The sequence below is a fragment of the Mesoplodon mirus genome (genome assembly GCF_964341445.2).
Source record: "Mesoplodon mirus genome assembly, chromosome: 5".
NCBI lineage: Eukaryota > Metazoa > Chordata > Mammalia > Artiodactyla > Ziphiidae > Mesoplodon > Mesoplodon mirus.
Genome location: NC_138980.1, coordinates 38,604,448 through 38,626,312, shown reverse-complemented (window position 1 = coordinate 38,626,312; position 21,865 = coordinate 38,604,448). Strand labels below are relative to the sequence as shown.

The following is a 21,865-nucleotide window of genomic DNA, read 5'->3' as shown; positions in this document are numbered from 1 at the left end:
CAGTTCCCTGTCCTTATGGGGAGACAGATGGCAAACAAAGAAACAAATAAATAATAGATTTTTTTCAGATATTGAAAGTATGTAGATATCAGATTCATAAAACAGAGTGACTGGAAAGATAGTGACTGGAGAAGGTCCACATTAGGCCTTTAGGGGACTGGAACACACAGGTTGAGCCCCCAAAGGTAGGAGAAGGTGGCCAAGTGAACAGGTGTAGGGAAGAACAGTTCAGGAAGATTGAGCAGCATGCGCAAAGGCGCTGCGGTGGGAAAGATCCAGGGTCCAGGTCCCTCACCCAGACACTGGAACAGGAGCGTCAGTCTTTCCAGCTTCCACCCAAGGTATCTTCCAAATACACAAATCCCACCGGGTAACTGTCCTGCTTAGAGTGTTCCCGAGGCTCCCTGTCCCCTGTGGATCATATCCAAGCCCTTTAGCGCTGAGCTGGGCACCACTCGGACAGCTCTCCCCACTACGGACCCGAACGCCCTCAAGGGCAGTCATTCCAGGCCCCACCCTAAGCCACTCCCCACACTCTCAGCGCCGGGACAGTGCGGTCCACCCCGCCTCACCATTGGACAGTTTCGGAGAGCATGGAACGCTGGTTGGCTGACTTGGCCGTCAGTTAGGGTCAAGGCCTTGATAACCGGTCCCCGAGCTTCGAGGGGGCGGGCTCGGGTGCGGCTGCGGCTGCGGCTTCAGGTAAAGCGCCAGCTTTCGGGGCACCGATGGGGTCCTGGGGGGATCAGGGTACGCAGCGGGACGGGGCGCTGCGCTTCTGGCCCCTTTGAGGGCTCAGCGCGCTGCGACGGGGCGGGCGCTGTGTCCTCTGGCTGGGACCCCTCCCACACTGGGAGTCCCGGGTGGGCGGCGAGCAGAGTCGGGGGGCTCTGGATTCTTGAGGTCTCCTACTTCCCGTCCTTCAGGAGCGAAGTGTGGGGGGGTTGTTCGCCCCCTGGCGCCGCAACCGACTTCGGGATGCTTTCACAGAGTCGCTCCTGGACAGCTTGGGGACCCGGGTCCATCCCCTCGCGCTGGACCTGAGTGCGTGTGTGTGTGTGTGTGTGTGTGTGTGTGGCGGGGGGTGATTCGGAAACGGTGTTTGGGGGAGGGACGGATGGCCCCCGGGCCGGCAGACAATGGACAACGGATGGAACCGCCCGGCAGCGTTTCCTGTAGGAAACTGCTCTGTCTCCGTGAGGCCGTCCTGAGGGGACAGGGGGGTGGGGGGTGCTGACCTCAGTACCTCCCTCTCCCCCCATCATCAGCCTCCACTCCCACTTCAGGGGTCTGAGAGTCCCGCCCCAAAGTTAGGGCGTGCCACCACCCAGAGCCTCAGTCCGGGAAGACGCCCCCTCCCCAAGACCGGGATCTGCACTGCCCGCCTCGTACCCCACCCCTCAGGTTTTGTGAGCACAACTCTGAGTCCCAAAATAGTCCCTGGGGCGGGAGTGGGGGCGTGTGGCGTCGGCTCTGACGGCCTAATAAGGGGGTCTCAGGCAGAGGATCCGGATCTAAGCTTGCCAGCCCGGGCAGGGAGCGGAGGAGAGGGGAGGGCAGTTGCACGCCTCCCCTCCGGTGAGGCTGCAGCCCCTGGAGCCGCCACGGTTTGGGCCTGCTCTTCCCATCGGGGACACACGCAGGGGACAGGCAGGAGTGCAGGCTGGGAGGGCCGACCACCTCTGCCTCTTTGCCCCTCCTGGGGAGGGGAGGGCTGTTTATAGAAAGCCGTCTAGTGGAGGGGTCAATGCAGAAACACTGGCAAAGCTTCTGGATTCAAATCCTGTTTCTGCCCATGTCCGACTTTGGCTGGGTCACTTAATCACTGTGTCTCAGTTTCTCCATCTGCACAATGGGGGAAAGAATAACCTACCTCAAAGGGTTTACCTAGGATTTTTTTTTAGGTTAACTCCCATAAATTGCTTAGAATAGAGGCTAGCCCATCGTAAATGGCAAAAGTCATTGGCATATTTTTATTTACCATTCTTGGGGCATCCACCCATTTTTCAGGTCAGTCTCTGGGTCTGGCTGCTCCAGCTGGTTTGGGTCTTAGGAATGACTCACAGCTGTTTTTTTGAATTCCAGGGTCTCAGATTTGGGTGTAACCAGGTCCCTGGAGGGGGGGGCGCTGACCCCACGGAGTCACACAGCCAGCTGTGTGTGAGGCAAGGCCAGACCCCTAAGCCCCAGCCCAGGTTTTTTCCATGACCCAGCTCTTCTCTGGCAGTTTCCTGAAAACAAGTCCTGAGAGGTACTGGCTGTCCTCCGTGTTGCCCTGCTGGCCGGCCCCTTACAGCCAGTGTGAGGGGACGGGAAACAGCTGCTTCAGGACTGGAAGTTCCCCGTCACTCTCCCTCCTTGCGGTGGGTTGGGGGAGGTGTCAGGGACCCAGACTAGACAGAGTGGTGAGTGGGAGGGTTCTTCCAGCTGTGGAGCAGAATGAGTCAGGTAGACCAATGGGTGCTCAGTTGCTGGTGGGTATTAGGCACGCAGGTGGTCATCCGGAGTGCAAGAGACCAGAAGGGGTGACTGGGAAGGTTTTAGCACAGATGGGCAGTAGGTCAGGAAGAGTACAGATCGGGTCTGGCAGGCACCTGCTGGTGGAGGGCTGGGCAGACAAGAGGTCCCCCCCAGAAGATGAAAGCCCAGTCTGAGGGCATTTCCCATAGGCAATTGACTTAACTGCTTTATGCCTTCATTTCCCCCATCTGGAAAACGGGGAAACATCCTACCTTGCAGGGTTATACTTGTGGGGGTGAGGGTTACATTTAGTCAGGCCAGGCATAGAGTAGGCACTCGATACAAGCTGCTTTCCCTTCCCTGAGGGTTTTTCACGTGAGCTCTTCAAAGCCCCATCTTTCCTGCCCTAGGCTCTCTGAATCAAATTTCTGGACTCAATATTTGTCCTTGTTAAATATCACATTATTAGATGTGGCCCAATCTCCCCAGTTTCTTAGAGCCTCCATCACATCACCTGAAGTGTCTCTATCCCTTTAGCCCTAAGCATAGCCACAGCTCTGGGTTTTTTGTTTGTTTGTTTGTTTTTGTAGTTTTGTTTTGTTTTCTTGTTTTTGGCCTCAACACATGGCACGGCTTGTGGGATCTTAGTTCCCTGACCAGGGATTGAACCCGAGCCCTCAGCGGTGAAAGCACCGAATCCTAACCACTGGACGACCAGGGAATTCCCTAGCCACAGCTCTGACAACCTGGGTGCCTGTGGTTCCACTACAATCTCTTACAAGCCAAGGGCAGAGCCCTGTGGCACTCCAGTAGAGACATCCCAGGAAGACTGGTATCCATTGATTTGCATCCTTGGTGCATCTGGCCCACAACTCTCCGTCATTCCTAAAGGATCTCACAAGTGACCCTGGTATAAATTCAGATGTACATGAGCCCTCGAAGGGCTTCCAACCCTCACCTTCAGCAGGTCTGGAATGCACCTCACCCTGTCCCCGCCCCAGCTGCTCTTGTTCTCTCTCTTTTTTTTTTTTTTGCAGTACTCGGGCCTCTCACTGTTGTGGCCTAGCCCGTTGCGGAGCACAGGCTCCGGACGCACAGGCTCAGCAGCCATGGCTCACGGGCCCAGCTGCTTCACGGCATGTGGGACCCTCCCGGCCCGTGGCACGAACCCGTGTCCCCTGCATCGGCAGGCGGACTCTCAACCACTGAGCCACCAGGGAAGCCCTGCTCTTGTTCTCTTGATCATCATCCTCTTTTTTTTTTTTCTGCCACACCATGTGGCATGCAGGATCCTAGTTCTCCAACCAGGGATCGAACCCTTGCCCTTGCCGTGGAAGCATGGATTCCTAACCACTGGACCACCAGGGAGTTCCTCTCTCTTCTCCTTTTGATGCCCTTCCTGCCTCCTCTTACCCAGTAGGCTGAGGCCTGGCACGTGAGGGTCCCCACAGTCATTCATTCCAAACATTTTTTAAATATAAATTCATTTATTTAATTTTTTTATCTTTGGCTGCGTTGGGTCTTCATTGCTGCACGCGGGCTCTCTCTAGTTGCGGTGAGCGGGGGCTACTCTTCGTTGCGGTGCGCGGGCTTCTCATTGCGTTGGCTTCTCTTGTTTCAGAGCACGGGCTCTAGGTGCACAGGCTTCAGCAGTTGTGGCACGAGGGCTCAGTAGTTGTGGCTCATGGGCTCTAGAGCACAGGCTCAGTAGCTGTGGTGCATGGGCTTAATTGCTTCGCGGCATGTGGGATCTTCCTGGACCAGGGCTCGAACCTGTGTCCCCTGCATTGGCAGGCGGATTCTTAACCACTGCGCCACCAGGGAAGTCCCCATTCCAAACTTTCAAGGCCACTTGAGGGAGGAGGGAGGAGAGGGCCTGTGGGGGGGGGGTGTTGGGGTGGTGGTGGAGAGGACCTCTTGGGTCTGTTTACTCACTCAGAGTCCGGACTGACCCCAGAGGCACAGCCAGAGGGACAGGGCCCAGTCCCACTCTCACCCCCTCTGGGGGCTACTCCAGGAAACATGGCCAAGTTTGCCCTGAATCAGAACCTGCCTGGTAAGTGTGCAAAATGGGATTTGCATGTGTACAGATCCACACTTGGCACCCAGAGGCAGACACAGCCCTGCAGCTCCCTCCTTTGCAGAGTGGCCAGAGGGCCCTTTATAAAGGTGGATAATATCAGGGCTTAAAATCTGCCTCTGGTGCCCTGTCACAGGTGGAATAAAACTCCATCTCCTCATGGTGGCCCAGAAGGTTCCCCACGTCTTCTACGCCTCTCCCCACACTCCCTTCCTTCACTCTGCTCTGCATATCCTCGCCTCCACCTGGCTCTTACTCAGGCCCACCGTGGTCATTCCACCCCAGGGCCTCTGCATGGGCTGTTTTCTTTTAGGAACCTCCTGTCTCAGCTGCTTCCTCCCCCTCATTCAGGGCTCAGCTTGTAAGTCCCCTCCTCAGGAAATCTGCCCTGACAGTCAGAGCCCAAGTCTGTCAGTTATTCTCTATTTCATCTTGGAATTATTATTATTGCCCTAAGCACCATTTGGTACGATTGTGTTTATCTGTCTCCTACAAGAGGGCAGGGATGCTTGTCTTGTTCACTGCTATGTCTGCAGCACCTAGAAAAGTGCTTGGTACATAGTAGGTGCTCAATTAACGCGTGAACCCTCGACTTTTGGGGAGCAGAGAGGCGTTTAAGACTTGGGTGTGCAATCCAGGTGTGCAGGGTTTGGTGCAGGTGGAGTCGTGCAGGCGTGTCCTGGGGCAGTGGGGACGCCCTCTCCGGGTCTCTCCAGCTTGACGCCCCTCCACGCCCCTGTCATGCCCACAGACCTGGGCGGCCCTCGCCTGTACCCCAGCGTGACTGGGGGAGCTCGCAGCCCGAGTTCGCCCTACTCGGTGGAGACGCCCTATGGCTTCCACCTGGACCTGGACTTCCTCAAGTACGTGGAGGAGCTGGAGCGCGGCCCCGCCGCCCGCCGCGCCCCGGGCCCCCAGCCCGCGCGCCGCCCCCGCGCGCCACGGGCCGGCCTCGCAGGCGCGCGCAGCCCAGGCGCCTGGACATCCTGCGAGTCCCTGGCCAGTGACGATGGCGGAGCACCGGGCGCTCTCTCCCCGGGCGCGCCGTCGGGGTTGATGCTGCCGCCGCTGTCGCCGCGCGCACCCGTGCGCAATCCGCGCGTCGAGCACACGCTCCTGGAGACCAGCCGGCGGTTGGAGCTAGCGCAGGCGCACGAGTGCGTGCCCAGCCCCGGCCGCGCGATCCCGCGCAGCCCGCGCGGGTCCGGCCGCAGCAGTCCCGCCCCCAACCCGGCCCTGGCCTCGCCCGGCCCCGCGCAACTGCAGCTGGTGCGCGAGCAGATGGCAGCGGCGCTGCGGCGCCTGCGCGAGCTTGAGGAGCAGGCGCGCGCGCTGCCCGAGCTGCAGGAGCAGGTGCGCGCGCTGCGCGCCGAGAAGGCGCGGTTGCTTGCTGGGCGCCGGCAGCCCGAGCCCGACGGGGAGGCCGAGGCGCGCCCGGACAAGCTTGCTCAGCTGCGGCGGCTCACCGAGCGCCTGGCCACCTCTGAGCGCGGCGTTCGCGCCAGGGCCAGCCCCGGGGCTGACGGCCCTGACGGGTCGGCTTCTAGCCTCAGCGAGGGTGCGCTGCAGGTCCTCGACGGGGCGCCCCAGACGCGGGGTACAGGCACCCAGACCGTGCTGGAGACTCAAGAGGCGGGAGCCCAGGCGGTGCCGGAGACCCAGGAGGCCGGCGTGGGGGCAGCCCCCGAGACCCTCGAGGAGGAAGCGTGGGTGACGGAGGCTCTGCTGGGGCTGCCCGCGGCCGCCGAGCGCGAGCTGGAGCTGCTTCGCGCCAGCCTGGAGCATCAGCGCGGGGTGAACGAGCTCCTGCGGGGTCGCCTGTGCGAGCTGGAGGAGGCCCGCGAGGCTGCCGAGGAGGCACAGGCAGCCGAGAAGGCACAGGCAGCGGTGGCGGCCCAGCCCCAGCCGTGCGAGGCTGCCACCCAGACCCCGTGGGGTTGTGCCGAGAGGGCCACGCAGACCGAGCCCGCTGTGGAGGCCCCTGCCCCGACGCAGGAGAACCTGTCCAGACCCACGGATGGGGACAGGGCAGTGGCACCCGCGGGTGAGTCCCCCTCCCCGTCCCTCGCTGAGCCCTGGTTTGCTGGCCACCGAATTCGAACTCAGTGTCTTCATCTTATCTCCGCCAGGCACCCTCAAATCCATTATGAAGAGGAGAGACGGTACACCTGGCGCCCAACCCAGCCCCGGAACCAAGAGCCTGCAGTTTGTTGGGGTCCTCAACGGAGAGTGAGCACTTTCCCCCTCCCCATGGCAGCGTCTTCTGGGACTGGAATGGGGTTTGAATCCCAGCTCTGCCCCTCGCTCGCGGCGTGGTCTTGGCAAGCCTCAGCGTCCTCATCTGTAAGATGGGAACAGCCACTCCCACCTCGCAGGACTCCAGAATGAGCCCCCAGGGGAGGCTCAGCAGATGCCTCCCACCCTGCCCCCAGGTACGAGAGCTCATCCAGCGAGGGCGACAGCGACAGCGAGGATGGCGCTGCCGAGCTCCCGAGGAGCAGTTCGTCGGGCTCAGGAGACGACAGCGGCGGGGGATCCGACTCCGGGACCCATGGCTCTCCCAGCGGCGGGGAAGCCCGGGACCCCGAGCCGGAGGCAGAGCCTCAGCTGGGTGCGCAGGGGAGGTGAGCAGCGCCGCGGACACGGAATAGGAACGGCTGCTCTCTTTCCGGTCTCCCCACTCCCCATCCCAACCCCTCCTTAGCCTCTCCCTGTCTCCGTCTCCCTGGCAGTAGGTGCGAGCTGAGCCCGCGTTTGAGGGAGGCGTGTGCAGCGCTGCAACGGCAGCTGAGCCGACCCCGCGGAGTCGCCCGCGACAGTGTGAGTGCAGGGAGAGGCCTTCGCAGGAGTCATAGGCCCGGCAGGGACCTCCTCTGACGCCTACCTAGAGAAGAGCATCGGGTTCTTTAGAGTTAGGAGGGTTCCAAGTTCCATCACCTCGCGCCAGGGCCCTCCACAGATCCCAAGCTCTCCAAAGGGCTCTTCGCCCCAGGACAGGGCTGATCTTTCCCTGATTTCCCAAAAGGGGTCCGACCCAAGCCCCAGCCCCACTCTCGGACTCCCCAAAGACAAGCGCTCACCGCCTTCCGCCACTTCAGCTTCTTCCACAGGCTCTTCCTCAGAAGGGGAGCATCCCTGCCCCCTCGAGCCGGATACCCACACTAACTGTACTCCCTCCTCGAAAGGGTTGTGGCCCTAGGAGCGACCATCCTCCCCTGCCTGGGTTCCCAGTCCCGCCCCCACACCCTCCCTGCCACCCCGTCCTGGACCCTCGCCGATGTCTTTCCCCCATCCTGGCAGGGCGCGGCGCGCCTAGTGGCCCAGGAGTGGTTTCGAGTGTCGAGCCAGCGGCGCTCTCAAGCGGAGCCCGTGGCCGGGGTGCTGGGCGCGGTGGTGCGCCTGGGACGTGAGCTGCTGGAACACGTGGTGAACCTGACAGATGGCAACGGGAACACAGCCCTGCACTACAGCGTGTCCCATGGGAACCTGGCCATCGCGAGCTTGCTGCTGGATACAGGTCAGCATTGAGGAGGGGTGGGGAGGGCACCAGGGAATAGGGAGCCAGGGAAGGGAGAATCTGGGCAGGTCCTGGCTGGGAGGACCTGGAGAAGGATGCAGAGAAGGGCTGGCCAGGCAGAGGGCACCACTGGCCCTTCTCTGGAGGTTACATGACCCGTTATGGATAGATTGACCGCTCTGAGCTGTGAGCTCCGCCCTGACCTGCCTCTCACTTTGCAGGGGGAGGGTAATCTGGGCTTTGGGATTGGGTAGACCTAAATGTAGAGGAATTACTTCATTTCACCAGCTTTAGCTTCCTCCTTTGTGAAACGGGGGATGCAGTGCCTCCCTCCCTGGGCAATTGTGATAACACACACGTATAACAGCGCCAGGCACGCACGTCAGTCACTGGTCCCCATGCCTTCTGTCCCTGAATCTCCAGCCTTGGCGTTCACCTTGTTTCTGAGCCCCAATATCCATCCACTGCGTCTTCAGCCTCCAGGGGAGGTACTGACTGGTCAGGGCTGTGACTGCCTCCCGGGCTGGGACACTGGGCCTGCAGTCCTCCACCACCAGGTCCTGCATTGGCCCCATCTCACACACATTTCTATCATCTGTCTCAACGTTTCCCCCTCTGGAGCAGAGATACACACATCCAGGTGTTGCTGAGCCCACAGACATATATTGAGAGCCTTCCAGGTACCAGTGCAGTGCCAGGATGGGGGTGGGTCACCCCCATGGGACTCACAGCACAGGGGACAGTGGACAGTAGACAAACTGTCCACCAAGAGCTCTCCTGGGTGTCCTCCTTCCGGTCCAGTATCCTCTGGGGCCTGCCCTGCCTCTCATTCTCGCTGCAGGCTGAGGCACGTCCTGCTGTCCCATCCTGCATGCCACCCCCCTACACACACAGATCCATCCCACTTCTGCAGGTCTTGGTGACTGGGGGGAAGGGCACAGCTGCTCTGGGCTGGACAGGGAGCTGGGGCTTGGGAGGAGGGGACAATGCATGAATTCAAAAGGTATTTCCTGGGACTTCCCCGGCGGCCCAGTGGTTAAGACTCCACACTTCCAATGCAGGGGATGCGGGTTCGATCCCTGGTCAGGGAACTAAGATCCCACATGCTGCGTGGCGCGGCCAAAAAAAAAAAAAAAACAAAGGTATTTCCTGGGCAGCTCCTGTCTTAAAGGGGGCTGAGGACTGGGGTTGTGGAGGGTGGCAAAGCAGTCATCTTGGTTGCAAGGCCCGAGGCTCCTTGGATCCTCTTATTCCCTGCATTTGAACCTCCCCCACCTTCAGCTCCAACTTTCCAGACCTTGCCGTGGGCCTTCTGGTTCTCACATGGGTCAGCCCCTCTGGCCCTCCCTTCCCCCAGGACCCAGAGCCCTCAGTGCACCCTTCATGCAGGGGCTGTTTCCTCTCAGCTCCCTGGAATGAAGGGCCTGGACATGGCCGTGTCCTCCTTGTTCTTCATCTCCACTTCCAGACAGTTTCCCCTTCCTCCTTTAGTCCCATCTTGGAGCCTCTAATTGATCAGACCACTACTCCCTCCGCCCCTTCTGACTTCTCCCTCTCACCTCGTCACTCTTCATTTCTTGAATCTTAGCTCCTGGCTGGTTCTCCTCCTCTCCAGCCTAATCCTCACCAATATCAGTTTCCTGATGGATGATCCCTCCCACTTCCTGGCTTCTCAGTTCCTTTTTTTTTTTTTTCTGGCTATGCCACAAGGCATGTGGGATCTTAGTTCCCTGACCAGGGATCGAACCTGCACCCCCTGCAGTGGAAGCGTGGAGTTTTAACCCCTGGACCACCAGGGAAGTCCCTTCTCAGTTCCTTGACCTACTCCTCTCCCTTCACCCTGACATCAGCCTTACACTTGTAAGGTCACCACAACACCTTGATGTCATCAGTAACTATGCCCCCTCCATAATCTCACTTCCTAGCATTCTCTCCTGAACTCTCACCTTCCAACATCTCAGCTGTCTCCTGTTGCCCAACTCCCACAATCCTTGAACCTCGTGGGACCAGTATCCATTGCTCCCACCACATTTCACTGTTCTGTCCCCTTGCCTCCTGGCCTATCATTAACTACTCCTTTATGTACCCTTTCAAACCCATCCCCATACCCCTCCTTCACCTCACCCTACTTGCCTGGCAGACCCCAGTGGGGCACACAGTAGACCCTCAAGTGTTTGTTGAATGAATGAATAAGCTTTCATGAGCAGGGCCTCTGGGTGTGTGTTGGGGGAGCGGAGATAATTATCAAGTAAACATAATTTCCAATAGGGGTAAGGGCCATGACAAAATAAAACCAGGGGAGGGAATCAAGAAACAAGGTGATCCTTTAGCTTAGCAAGGCCTCAGGGAAGGGAAAGGGAAAATAGGTGGGTCCCCTGGCTAGCTGCAGAGACCCCACTGTGGTTATTTCTCTGAGCCCCCTTCTGCACCCAACACCCTCCACCAGGGTCACAGAAGCTTGTGGATGGAATGGACACCTAGAGAGTATGCCACACAACTAGGGAACGCCCTTAATCCTGACTTAACCCTTTTACTCGCCAGCCGGTTGTCTCAGATCCCCTCTCACTAGGGCACCCTCTCCATGACCCTGATCCACTCCTTTCCCCAAACCTCTCCCACCCATTCATCTCTGCAGACTGTCCCTAGACTTGTGGAGCTTTCAGAATGGTGGGGTACAGGAGCGTTAAACATTCTGGGGAATGAGGTCCAGAAGTAGGTGCGGTGCTGTGAGGAAGAGGGCCAGGATGGTAACAGAACTGACCCCAGAGAAAATGGAGCTGATGTCTGTGTTCAGTTCGGAAGGATGGGCAGCAGTAACCAGGCTGTCAGTTTCCTAGGGCTGCTGTAAAAAAGTGCCACAAAGTACCACAACGTGGGTGGTTGAAAAGAGAAATTCATTTTCTTGCAGTTCTTGCAGTTCAGAAGTCCAAAATCAAGGTGTTGGCAGGGCTGTTTCCTTCTTAAGGGCTCAGAGGGAGAATCTGTTCTGTGCCTTTCTCCAAGCTTCTGGTGGTTGCCAGCAACCTGCAGCTTATGGCAGCTTGTCTTCTCTGCCTTCTGCATCATATAGCTCTTTACCTTTGCTTCTTCCGAGGATACCAGTCATATGGAATTAGGGCCTATCATGATAACCTCATCTTAACTTGATTATGGTTTGCAAAGATCTTACTTCCAATTAAGGCCACATTCATACGTACTGGGTGTTAGGAGTTCAACATATCTTTTGGCAGGGCGATGGTGGGGGGGACACAACTCAATCTGTAACATAGGCTTGGGGGAGAAAGGACAACTCCAGAGGAAGGAACAGAAGTTGATAATAGAGCCTCAGAGGCGGTGGTGAACAACGGCCTGTATTCCAGGTGCAGTGGGGAGACACAGGAGGGCTCTAAATAGATGACGGGGCCAAATTTCTTTTGATCTCTTTCTGGATGCTGCATGGAAACTGGAGCAGACTTGGACACCAGGGGGGCCCGGCTGGCATTTCTCTGGGGGAGCAACAGTGGTGGCTTGATGGGTAGTAAACGTGAAAATAGAAATGTCCATTTATCTCATTCATCGAGCAGCTACTAGGTGGCAGGTATTACTCTAGGTACTGGGGGATACAGCAGCAGACAGAACGAAGCCCCCAACACAGTTTGAAATAGGAAGGTGAGGAAACTCTTCACTGAGATGAGATGCGAGCAGAACCCTGAAGATAAGGGAGGAGCCATGTAGATCTTGGGGGGAGAGCCTTGTAGGCAGAAGGAACAGTAAAATCACACATGACCCTCAGTGACCAACCTGACTGAACAAATGAACCTGAGGCTTGGAGGGAGGCGAGTGGACTAGGGGGTGTTGGCTTCTTGGTGGACTGACCCCTCTTCTCTCTCCCAGGGGTCTGCAAGATTGACCACCAGAATCGAGCTGGCTATTCCGCCCTCATGCTGGCCGCACTCACCTCCGTGGGGCGAGAGGAGGACATGGCCATGGTCCAGAGACTCTTCCGCATGGGCAGTGTTAACGCCAAGGCCAGCCAGGTGCGTAGATATCTCCTCCCTGGCTCGGAGTCCAGGGGTCTTTTCCACTTCCGGAGCCAAATGTCTGTGACCCACCTCTTTCCCCCGGAGCCGACACCAGCCCTGTCCCCTTTCTTTCCCATTCCCCAGACAGGACAGACAGCCCTCATGCTGGCCATCAGCCACGGCCGCCAGGACACAGTAGCGGCCCTGCTGGCATGTGGGGCAGATGTGAACGTGCAGGATGCAGATGGGGCCACAGCGCTGATGTGCGCCAGCGAGTATGGGCGCCTGGACACTGTCCGGTTGCTCCTGGCCCAGCCAGGCTGCGACCCCGCCCTCCTGGACAACGTGAGCCACCATGGGACCGGTGGGGTAGTCACACCTTGGTTCAGGGACCTGACTGTCCCTATCATCCCTCAGGAGGGCACCAGTGCCCTGGCCATTGCCCTGGAGGCTGAGCAGGATGAGGTGGCCGCCCTGCTGCACGCCCACCTGAGCTCAGGCCAGCCCGGTCCCCCGGTGAGTGCAGCCCTAGCCCCAGCCCCAAGAGACAGTTTCCCAGCTGCACAGCTCAAGAATCCCAAGTGAGCCCCAGGAAGGTGGCTTCTCTTCATGCACCCCGGGGGAGTACCAGGGGTGGGGAACCTGCGTCTGAATTCTATATGGCTGGGATTTGATGTTCAACCTGCAGAACACCCAAGGGCTAGACACACCTTCACTTTACAGGTCATGAACCTGAGGCCTCCAGAGGGGACATGCCATAAGGTCAGAGTAGAGCTGTCAGACCTAGGTCAGACCATGTCGTGTCAGTGGACTCCTGTTACTGCCCCCCAGGGAGGCTCACAGCAAAGGAATAAGGGGCCCTTTAGGTCGAGGGGGCAGGGGAGGCGGGTGCAGGCTCCCCACAAGTCAGAGCTTCAGGGTTGGAGACGATGAGTTTGCCCGCAGCAGGCAGGAAGGGCTGGTCTGGGGGCAGAGCACCGAGGGGGAGAGGCTTACGTTCAAAAGGCAAGTGCCGGGCTGTTCTCAGCACTTTCATAATTAAAAATCATCCTGGGAATTCCCTGGCAGACCAGTGGTTAGAACTCCACACTTCCACTGCAGGGGGCACGGGTTCAGTCCCTGGTCAGGGAACTAAGACCCCGCATGCCTCATGGCGCGGCCAAAGAACACAAAACGAAGCAAAACACCAACTCATGCTGTGAGCCTAGCCATCCCACACTCTCCTGTAGAGATGGGGGAAAGGAGCCAGGGAGGCCAAGTGCCTCTTCCAGGTCACATGGGACAGAGGCGGGATTCAAACCCAGGTGCTCTGGCTCTGCTGTAAAAGGTGGGGTTCCTGCTTAGGCAAGGTCAGTGGACAAAGGCAAGAACTCCACTAGGCTAAGCAGCCCTGAGTCTAAGGGGGCTGAAAGCCAGTGTCCTGCCTACAGGAGACTGACAGGAGCCCCCCTCAACCTCTCTCACCAGCTGCCCTCTGACCACCTCACGGCCAAGCCAGGTGAAGGAGGCTGCAGTGATGGTGGAGAGGAGCCCCCACCTCAGTGACTGGCCTGACACACTGGACCTGGATTGGGGGAGAGCTTTCCCTCGCCCACCTCAACCTCGGGGCACAGCAAGGGTCAGGGTCCACAGGGAGGGGCTCTGCTTCAACTCTGCAGGGTGAGGTGGGACCTGAGGCACTCTGGTCCACTCACTCCTCCAACCTTCTTCCTTAATAAAACATTCCTAACTCAGCTTATTTTGTTTTGGAGATACACACAGACACGTGCTTCTCCCTCCTCAAAAAGAAAACGCGTTGTTGGGAAAGACAACCCCTCCGCCCCCCTTCCAGAGTGCAGTGGGTCAGTGCAGACCATCTGGGGGTCCCATGGGAGGGTTTTATAAGATTAGTGGCAACCGAGACAAAACCCCAAGTTTACACAGAATATAAACGCTTTATTAACAGCAGATCATCCTCGTGGGCCAGGTAGTCGACCCAGACACCCAGGACCCTGTAAACAAACCCAAGTATGAGATGCTGACAGGTCCCCCTCAGCAAGTGGCAAACTCCCTCCCCCGTCTTGCCAATCTCAGCAAACCCTTTCTTCACACCCCGCCACCAAGAGGCCCTCATCCGTACGCTTGGCGAAACCTCCCTACCACCAGCCAAAGGTCTAACAGGGACCTACCTACTCTGTTTCCCACTCCAGTTGTGCACTCACCAGTCCCAAGTTCAGCGCAGCCTCCGAGCCTCTCGCTCTGACTCCAATAGGGTGAGCACGTCGCCCTCGCGCACGGGGCCTTTCACGTTTCGGATGATGGAGCGGCTCGTGTCGTCCATGAATTCTACGCGCACCTATGGGGTTGACGGGGGTGGGGGGGTACCGGGAAGAAGTCAAGGTCGGCCACAAACTCGCACCGTGGGATAGACAGCTGATTTGGATTCAGAGCACGTGTCTGCTTAGACACACTTAAAAAGGGGACTGAGCCTAGGAAGTAGGTCTAGGCCGGGAGACGAGCCGGAGAGGGGCCGAAGCGTGGAGAACAAAGCTCTTGAGCGCCAGAAAAAGCCACTGGTGGGGGACAGCTGCCGCTCTGCGCCCGTCGGGGACGGGAGCACAATCGTGAGGCCGTGGAGCTACACAGTTGTCGTTGGGATTGGCTGAGCCAAGAGAACGAGGTATGTCAGGGCTCGAGGAATGAGGTCGACCGAGCCCAGACCCGGTGGGCAAGGCCTCAGCAAAGACTCGGACCCTCCATGAGTTTTCCGAAAAAGGGTACGTATCGGTTCTCAGATACCAGGGCACAGAAGTCATCATCGGAGACTCAAGACCCCAGACCCCCCCCCCAGACCCCGCCTCCTCGTCTCTCCAGCTCACCTGCGTGCACTGTCCCTGCGAACCGGTCCTGCCCAGCACCTTGGTGACCTGCGGTAAAGAAGCTGGGATCAGATCTGGACCACCCGGTTCCCCTACTCCTTCCTCCCTCATCCGGGCCCTCAAACCCGGGCTTCCGCCTCACCCTGGCAAGCTTGATGGGCTGCACACGGCTCGTATCCATGATGGTGGCGCGGCGGCTGTCGGGCGGAGAGGAGTCACGTGTTTCGGAGAGAATATTTATAAGGCGTCCTAGCCCCGCCCACCCCCGCTCTCGCGAGACCATACTCCATGTTCCCAGCAGCCCTCGCGGTAGAGACGTCACCGGCGCCCTTCAGCGCAGGGGAAAGATGGCATCTGCTACTCGTTTCATCCAGCGGCTGCGGAACTGGGCATCCGGGGTGCGCGGGGCGGGAAGGGCTCCACTGGAGAGGGTGGGGCTGTGGGCTCCGTGCGCCCCGGACACGCTCCTGTTACTCACCCCCCTCCTGCACCTCTGGGGCTGAGGCCAGTGGTGCCGAGATTCCCCTAATAAGCCGGGACCCCGCGCTCAGCCCGGAACCTCCAACTCTTGACCCTTCCAGCCCAGGGCACGCCCACCTCCACCCCCAGCCCTTGGCCCTCTCTTGGCTGGGGTCCCACTCAGGCCTGGGATTTACCTAGTCCTTCTTAGCTTTGGATCTTGTGGCCCCGGCCTCCAGCTTTCCTGTTCACCTCCAGGGCCCATATCCTTGTCGCCAAATGCCCATCTCCCGCCTTCCCTTCATTTGTCCAGCCCCGGACTGCCCCACGTTCGCTGGCCTTCTCTTCTGGGGTGCCCTGCGGGCTGACCTCCTTCCTCTCTCTCCCACAGCAAGACTTGCAGGCGAAGCTGCAGCTGCGTTACCAGGAGATCTCCAAGCGGTGAGCAAGCCCCGCTCGCTGCCCGGACTGCAATCCTGTCCTTCCATCAAAAACAAAACCCCTGGTCTTTTAGACCCCTGAAACACTGGGCCGAAATCCTGCCTCTAGCCGCCTAGCTTGCTACGGAGGCAGAGGTTTGCCTTTAATCTTGCTGGACTATGTCGGAGAGTGGTGCTCGTGGAACAACCAGATGGGGCTTGAATTATGAGTGGGAATCCTCAGTGTGATTTGCAGTCCTAAGTGTGGCCCTGCTAGTTAGTGTTATCATCCCCAAGCTACACATGAAAATATTTGAGGCTCGGAGAGACTAAATCATTTGCTTAAAATCACTCAGAAGCCAGCAAGTAACAGCTGGGATTTGAACCCATAAGTGTATTGATTTCAAACTCATTTGAGTCCAAAAATTTCTTGACATTTACAAACCCCTGCTGTGTCCTCAACCCTCTGGGATACCAGTGCGAACAAGAAATATTCTTCTCATTGCTTTCATGGAGTTCATATCCTGGGGAGGAGGGAGAAACATAACATAGTAGGGAAATAAACACAGCAAGTAAAAAACATTGTTCTAGAATGCTCTGAAGACAAAGTGAATAAGCTGGAGGGTGCTTACCTCAGATCAGGTAATCAGGAAAAGGTCTCAGGGATTGACGTTTGAGTCACCTGAAATGCCAAAGGATAGTTATTAAAACATTCCGGGCAGAGGGAGCAGTAAGTGCCAAGGCCGTGTAGCCTGACAGAGCCAGAAGTAGGAAGGAGGCTAGTGTGGCTAAAACACTATGAGAAATGGGGAATAACGATATATGTATGAGTGGCAGGCAAAGGTAAGGCAGCCATGGAGGATTAGCATGAAAAGAAGAACAATAACATTAAAATAACCAAATCTGTGTGAATGCCTGCATGTTGTGACTGATTCCAAATATCAAAAGTTTTAAATTGCTTTTCCATCCAGGGTAGTTGATACAGTTGAGGAAACAGTTTTGTAAAATTTTCAACTTTTTTTTTAAAAGGATAATGGCGCCCCCTAGTGATTCATTTAGGCCTTTCCGTTGGGTGCTGGTTCTTTTTATACTTTGTGTGCTCGTTTTCTGTTGGTCCCTGCCCAACAGAGGGTCATCTCTGCACTCCAGGGGTTAAGCAGATTCTAACTTCAACACAGGATATTGCCTTTATTTATTTTATTTTATTTATTTATTTTTAATTTATTTATTTTTGGCTGCGTTGGGTCTTCATTGCTGTGCGTGGGCTTTCTCTAGTTGCAGCGAGCGGGGGCTACTCTTCGTTGCAGTGCGTGGGCTTCTCATTGCGGTGGCTTCTCTTGTTGCGGAGCATGGGCTCTAGGCGCGCGGGCTTCAGTAGCTGTGGCTCACGGGCTCTAGAGCTCAGGCTCATTAGTTGCAGCGCATGGGCTTCGTTGCTCCGTAGCATGTGGGATCTTCCTGGACCAGGGCTCGAACCCATGTCCCCTGCATTGGCAGGCAGATTCTTAACCACTGTGCCACCGGGAAGTCCTATTTTATTTTTTTTAATTTTTAAAAAATATATTTGTTTGTTTATTTTTGGCTGCATTGGGTCTTCGTTGCTGTGCGCGGGCTTTCTCTAGTTGCGGCGAGCAGGGGCTGCTCTTCATTGCGGTGTGCAGGCTTCTCATTGTGATGGCTTCTCTTGTTGCAGAGCATGGGCTCTAGGCGCTCGGGCTTCAGTAGTTGTGGCACTCAGGCTTCAGTAGTTGTGGCACTCAGGCTCAGTGGTTATGGCACACGGGCTTAGTTGCTCCGCAGCATGTGGGATCCTCCCAGACAAGGGCTCGAACCCGTGTCCCCTGCATGGGTAGGTGGATTCTTAACCATTGCGCTACCAGGGAAGTCCCTAATTTATTTTTTATTTATTAAAAAAAGGTTTTTTGGCCGTGCTGCATGGCTTGGGGGATCTTAGTTCCCTGACCAGGATCAAACCCGGGCCATAGCAGTGAAAGCACCGAATCCTAACCACTGGACTGCCAGGGAATTAGGATACTTACTGCTTTTAATATTAAGTTTTTAAACTTTGTTTTTATCTGTATTTCTTTTTTTCCCCTTGGTACAATGACTGTCACTTGTTTTAAGAAAAACTTGAGTCCTGGCAAAATGATTATCAGTAAAGTTGGTTAAAAAGCCAGATGAGGGACTTCCCTGGTGGTGCAGTAGTTAAGAATCCGCCTACCAATGCAGGGGACACGGGTTCGAGCTCTGTTCCGGGAAGATCCCACATGCCGTGGAGCAACTAAGCCCGTGAGCCACAACTACTGAGCCTGTGCTCTAGAGCCCGCGAGCCACACCTACTGAAGCCCATGCGCCTAGAGCCCGTGCTCCGCAACAAGAGAAGCCCCCGCTTGCCGCAACTAGAAAAAGCCCGTGCACAGCAAACAAGACCCAACGCAGACAAAAAAAAAAAAAAAAAGATGAATGAGAACCCGATCTGTTTATGAGTTTTCTATCTTTTCTGCCCTCCCTCTCTGCAGTGGTTTCCAGGGAAGCTCATCTTTTTTTTTTTTTTTTTTTTTGCGGTATGCGGGCCTCTCACTGTTGTGGCCTCTCCCGTTGCGGAGCACAGGCTCCGGATGCGCAGGCCCAGCGGCCATGGCTCACGGGCCCAGCCGCTCCGCGGCATATGGGATCCTCCCAGACCGGGGCACGAACCCGTATCCCCTGCATCGGCAGGCGGACTCTCAACCACTGCGCCACCAGGGAGGCCCGGGAAGCTCATCTTTTGTTAGCGATTTTGTTCGTTTGTTTTCTGTTAGCGTCTTTTGTTAGCAAGGTTAGTGATTACTTTTCAGGCCTCTAACTTTGTATATTGACCCCAGGGTTTAGTCAAGAGAGGACAGAGCTCTGTTCACTCCCCCTCTGGTGGCAGTGACCATGAGGTGGCAGCAGAGACCTCACAGGACAAAATGCTCTGAGTAATAAGGCTCCATCCCAGTAGAGTTCTTCAGAGAGTTCCTGAGAGAACTGGAAACTCAGAGGTTCTGCAGCCTGGCCTTTGGGGACAAAGCCCCTCAGAATGAGCCAAGTCTGGGGTTATTTCCCAAGTGTTTGCTGACCATCATTACTTGGTAGGTGATGGGCAGAGCCCCAGCCTCTTCATTTCTCGAGGACCTGCGGTGGAAATGAGGCCAGCTGCCAAGCTCTGGGCCATGGAGAGGTGGGAACAGGCCTCCCTCATGAAAGGGTCCTCCATACCCGCCACTTTTGGGGCAGGTCGGGGACCTGTGGTGGGGCAGACCCAGGCCTGGCCTTCCAGCACCTTCACATCCAATACAGGGGCTCCCACCTGCTTCTGGGCATTGGACCCTCCCCAGGCATATGGCCATGGCAGTGTATCAGGGGATACTCCTGGCCTGCAGCACATCCCAGGGGCTGCCGACCCCAAGCCTCGTGACTGAGATGGTGGGCCCATGTTGCAGCACAGCCACGCAGTGAGAACGACTTGTCATTTTTGTTTCAGTGCCCATGTTCTTTTTCCTCAGAACTCAGCCTCCTCCCAAGCTCCCCGTGGGCCCCAGCCACAAACTCTCCAACAATTACTACTGTACACGTGATGGCCGCCGGGAAGCCACGCCGCCCTCGATCGTCATGTCCTCGCAGAAGGTGCTGGTGTCAGGGAAGCCAGCAGAGAGGTGAGGATGCCTCAACACCCCTCCTGCGACCAGCCCTCTCTCCTGCTTGTGCTTTTCAAGGTCCCAAGTCTGTTGAGCATCAACTGTGGCAGGAAATGTACTGCCGGGGGCTTTTCATCTGAGAGCTCTGAATCCCCAGCTACCCTGGTTGGGTTTCCTGCAAAAAGCAGAGGAAGCTCCAAGGGCCCTTCAAGGGCCTTGGAAGAAGCCCAGGCATTGTTGTTTTTGTAATTTTATATTCTTCTTAAAGAGAGAATTGTATAAACCTCAGGCCCCTCAAAACCCACTTTGGTCCCTGGCCTCAGGCATTGTCTCTTAATTAAACAGGAACAATAATGTTATTTACTTTAGAGAGTTCTACTGGGACAGAATCCCACAGACTGGGTGGCTTATAAACAACAGAAAATTGTTTCTCGTGGTTCTGGAAGCTGGGAAGTCCAAGTTCAAGGTCCCTGCAGATTCAGTGTCTGGCACTTTCTTTGTTTATAGATGGTATCCTTTTTTTTGCCACACCATGCAGTATGTGGGGTCTTAGTTCCCCAACCAGGGATGGAACCCATGCCCCTTGCAGTGGCAGCGCTGAGTCCTAACACTGGACCGCCAGGGAAGTCCCCACAGGTGGTATCTTTTTGCCATGTCTTCACATGTTAGAAGGGGCAAAGGATCTCTAGGGTCTCTTATAAGGGCACTAACCCCATTCATGAGGGCTTTACCTTCATGATCTAGTCACCTCCCAAAGGCTCCACCCCATAACATCATCACGTTGGGGCGTAGGATTTCAACATATGGATTTTGTGGGGGGACATTCTGTCTATAGCAGAGTCATTATGAGGATTAATCCTCATAATTAAAAATCTGTAAGCTCAAGAATGGAGTCAGTGCCATATCTGCCTCCTGATAACTCCATGAGTTAGGCAGTGATGGCCCCTGCTGCAGAAGAAGAAATTGAGTGACAGAGAGGCCAAGTGCCCTGCCTGGGTCACACAGCTGGCAGGTAGTAGAAGCATGATTTCAGAGCAGTTTGCCCAGACCCCCAGTGGTGGTCCTTGGCCCTTCTGCCAGTGTCCTGTCCTGGGGCAGCGGGAGTGGGGTGCGAGTGGGAAGGGGTGCTGGAGGAGGAGCCCAGCTATTCATGCTGGTTCTGGGACCAGGAGCCGAGGTACGCCGACCAGGGGTTCATGCGGGGCTTGGGGCCGAAAAGGGGCTTGTCAGCTCACCCTTTGGGGGACCCCATTGGAGGGCTCTGGGCATTCTGAAACACTGCACTCTGGCCTCCAGATCCATGGTGTCAGCAGATGTGTTCCTGCCGGGGCAGGGGGGTCTCCCTCAGCTTCCTCCACACTGTTCTCTGGAAACCTGGGCCTAACTCAAGTCTGTTTTCATCTTCCAGCTCGGCTGTAGTAGCCACTGAGAAGAAGGCTGTGACGCCAGCTCCTCCCATAAAGAGGTGGGAGTTGTCCAAGGATCAGCCTTACCTGTGACACTGTGCCCCAGGATGCCTGGCTAAGCCCTCAGGGCCACTGGAGTGCTTCCTCTTCCTTGGACTTTGGATTCCCTCTGGGGAGAACGTGACCTAATTTATAAAAAATATATATTGAGCTCTCCAGAATGGCTTCTGTTTTTACTTTTGAAAGGACACACAGGCTTACTTGAACTTCAGGGTGAAGTTGGTGCCGAATCTCTTAATCCCATGAACGCTCCAGGAGCAGGGGAGGATAGTGGTTCTCGAGCTCCAGGGTGACGGTGCTGTCACTGGGTACAGAGATGTCACTGTCCCTTTCTCGAGGGCCTGGCTCTAACTCTGAGAGTGTCAGAGTGGGTTCCAGGACCTCTGGGTGTTTGGGGGCACTGACTATAAAGGACAGTGCGGCGGAACAAAAACGGCTCGCTTCCTCCTCTCCCGAGAGCTCTCCTAGCCATTGCTTGTGCGGACATTCACCAGCAGGCTCCCACTACGGCCCCTGCCTGACCTTGACCACCCTGCCGCTCAGCAGGGACGGCAGAGGACAGTGAGGTGGCTCACAGGGAAGGCTCACCTAGGCCAGTGGGGAAAGGCCTCCCTGAGCCAGAAACGTTTCTGTGTGGGCCTGGGGGACGTGAGGCAGAGTCAGCCCAGGAAAGGAAGGGGCTTCTTTCTGTGGAGGAATAAGCAGGGAGTGAAAGCTGAAAAGGAAATGGCCTTGATTTGGTTGTAGGAGCGAAGGGGAGCCATGCAGTGACCTCAGGTGGGGGAGTGTTGTGGCTGCCCTGTGGAAGAACCCCAAAACCCATCAGTAGGTGAAGATCAGCTGTATGCCAGGAGAGTGTTGAGGCTGGCCCGCCTTTGGAAGCTTGGAGCAAGGCAGGAAAAGAGTCCCAGGAGGAGGTATAAGTGCTCCAAGAGTGGGTGGTACA

General features: G+C 56.6%; 3 protein-coding genes across 9 annotated transcripts; 2 read left to right on the top strand and 1 right to left on the bottom strand.

The window, feature by feature from the left end:
• The first annotated feature begins 670 nt into the window (after window positions 1-670).
• KANK3 (KN motif and ankyrin repeat domains 3) lies at window positions 671-13,791 on the top strand. 7 transcript variants are annotated; one of them, XM_082622768.1, is made up of 11 exons: window positions 671-702; window positions 3,749-3,876; window positions 4,400-4,516; window positions 5,292-6,584; window positions 6,670-6,769; window positions 6,973-7,164; window positions 7,276-7,360; window positions 7,841-8,057; window positions 11,931-12,403; window positions 12,476-12,574; window positions 13,526-13,791. In XM_082622768.1, exons 3-11 carry the CDS (start codon window positions 4,483-4,485, stop codon window positions 13,601-13,603), a joined length of 2,571 nt encoding a protein of 856 aa, XP_082478894.1. In that variant the 5' UTR covers window positions 671-702; window positions 3,749-3,876; window positions 4,400-4,482; the 3' UTR covers window positions 13,604-13,791. The 7 variants fall into 7 exon arrangements, with proteins under 7 accessions (XP_082478894.1, XP_082478893.1, XP_082478892.1 ...); XM_082622767.1 differs by having other exon boundaries at window positions 3,749-3,895; XM_082622766.1 differs by having other exon boundaries at window positions 3,749-4,015.
• A 181-nt stretch (window positions 13,792-13,972) lies between these two features.
• RPS28 (ribosomal protein S28) lies at window positions 13,973-15,147 on the bottom strand. The gene is made up of 4 exons (XM_082622774.1): window positions 15,059-15,147; window positions 14,917-14,964; window positions 14,260-14,393; window positions 13,973-14,049 (listed from the first exon to the last, which is right to left on the bottom strand). Exons 1-3 carry the CDS (start codon window positions 15,095-15,097, stop codon window positions 14,271-14,273), a joined length of 210 nt encoding a protein of 69 aa, XP_082478900.1. The 5' UTR covers window positions 15,098-15,147; the 3' UTR covers window positions 13,973-14,049; window positions 14,260-14,270.
• Window positions 15,148-15,187: 40 nt separating this feature from the next.
• NDUFA7 (NADH:ubiquinone oxidoreductase subunit A7) lies at window positions 15,188-21,080 on the top strand. Its single transcript, XM_082622773.1, has 4 exons — window positions 15,188-15,314; window positions 15,767-15,816; window positions 19,322-19,471; window positions 20,862-21,080. The coding sequence occupies exons 1-4, from the start codon at window positions 15,264-15,266 to the stop codon at window positions 20,950-20,952; spliced, it is 342 nt and encodes a 113-aa protein (XP_082478899.1). The 5' UTR covers window positions 15,188-15,263; the 3' UTR covers window positions 20,953-21,080.
• The last annotated feature ends 785 nt before the right edge of the window (window positions 21,081-21,865 follow it).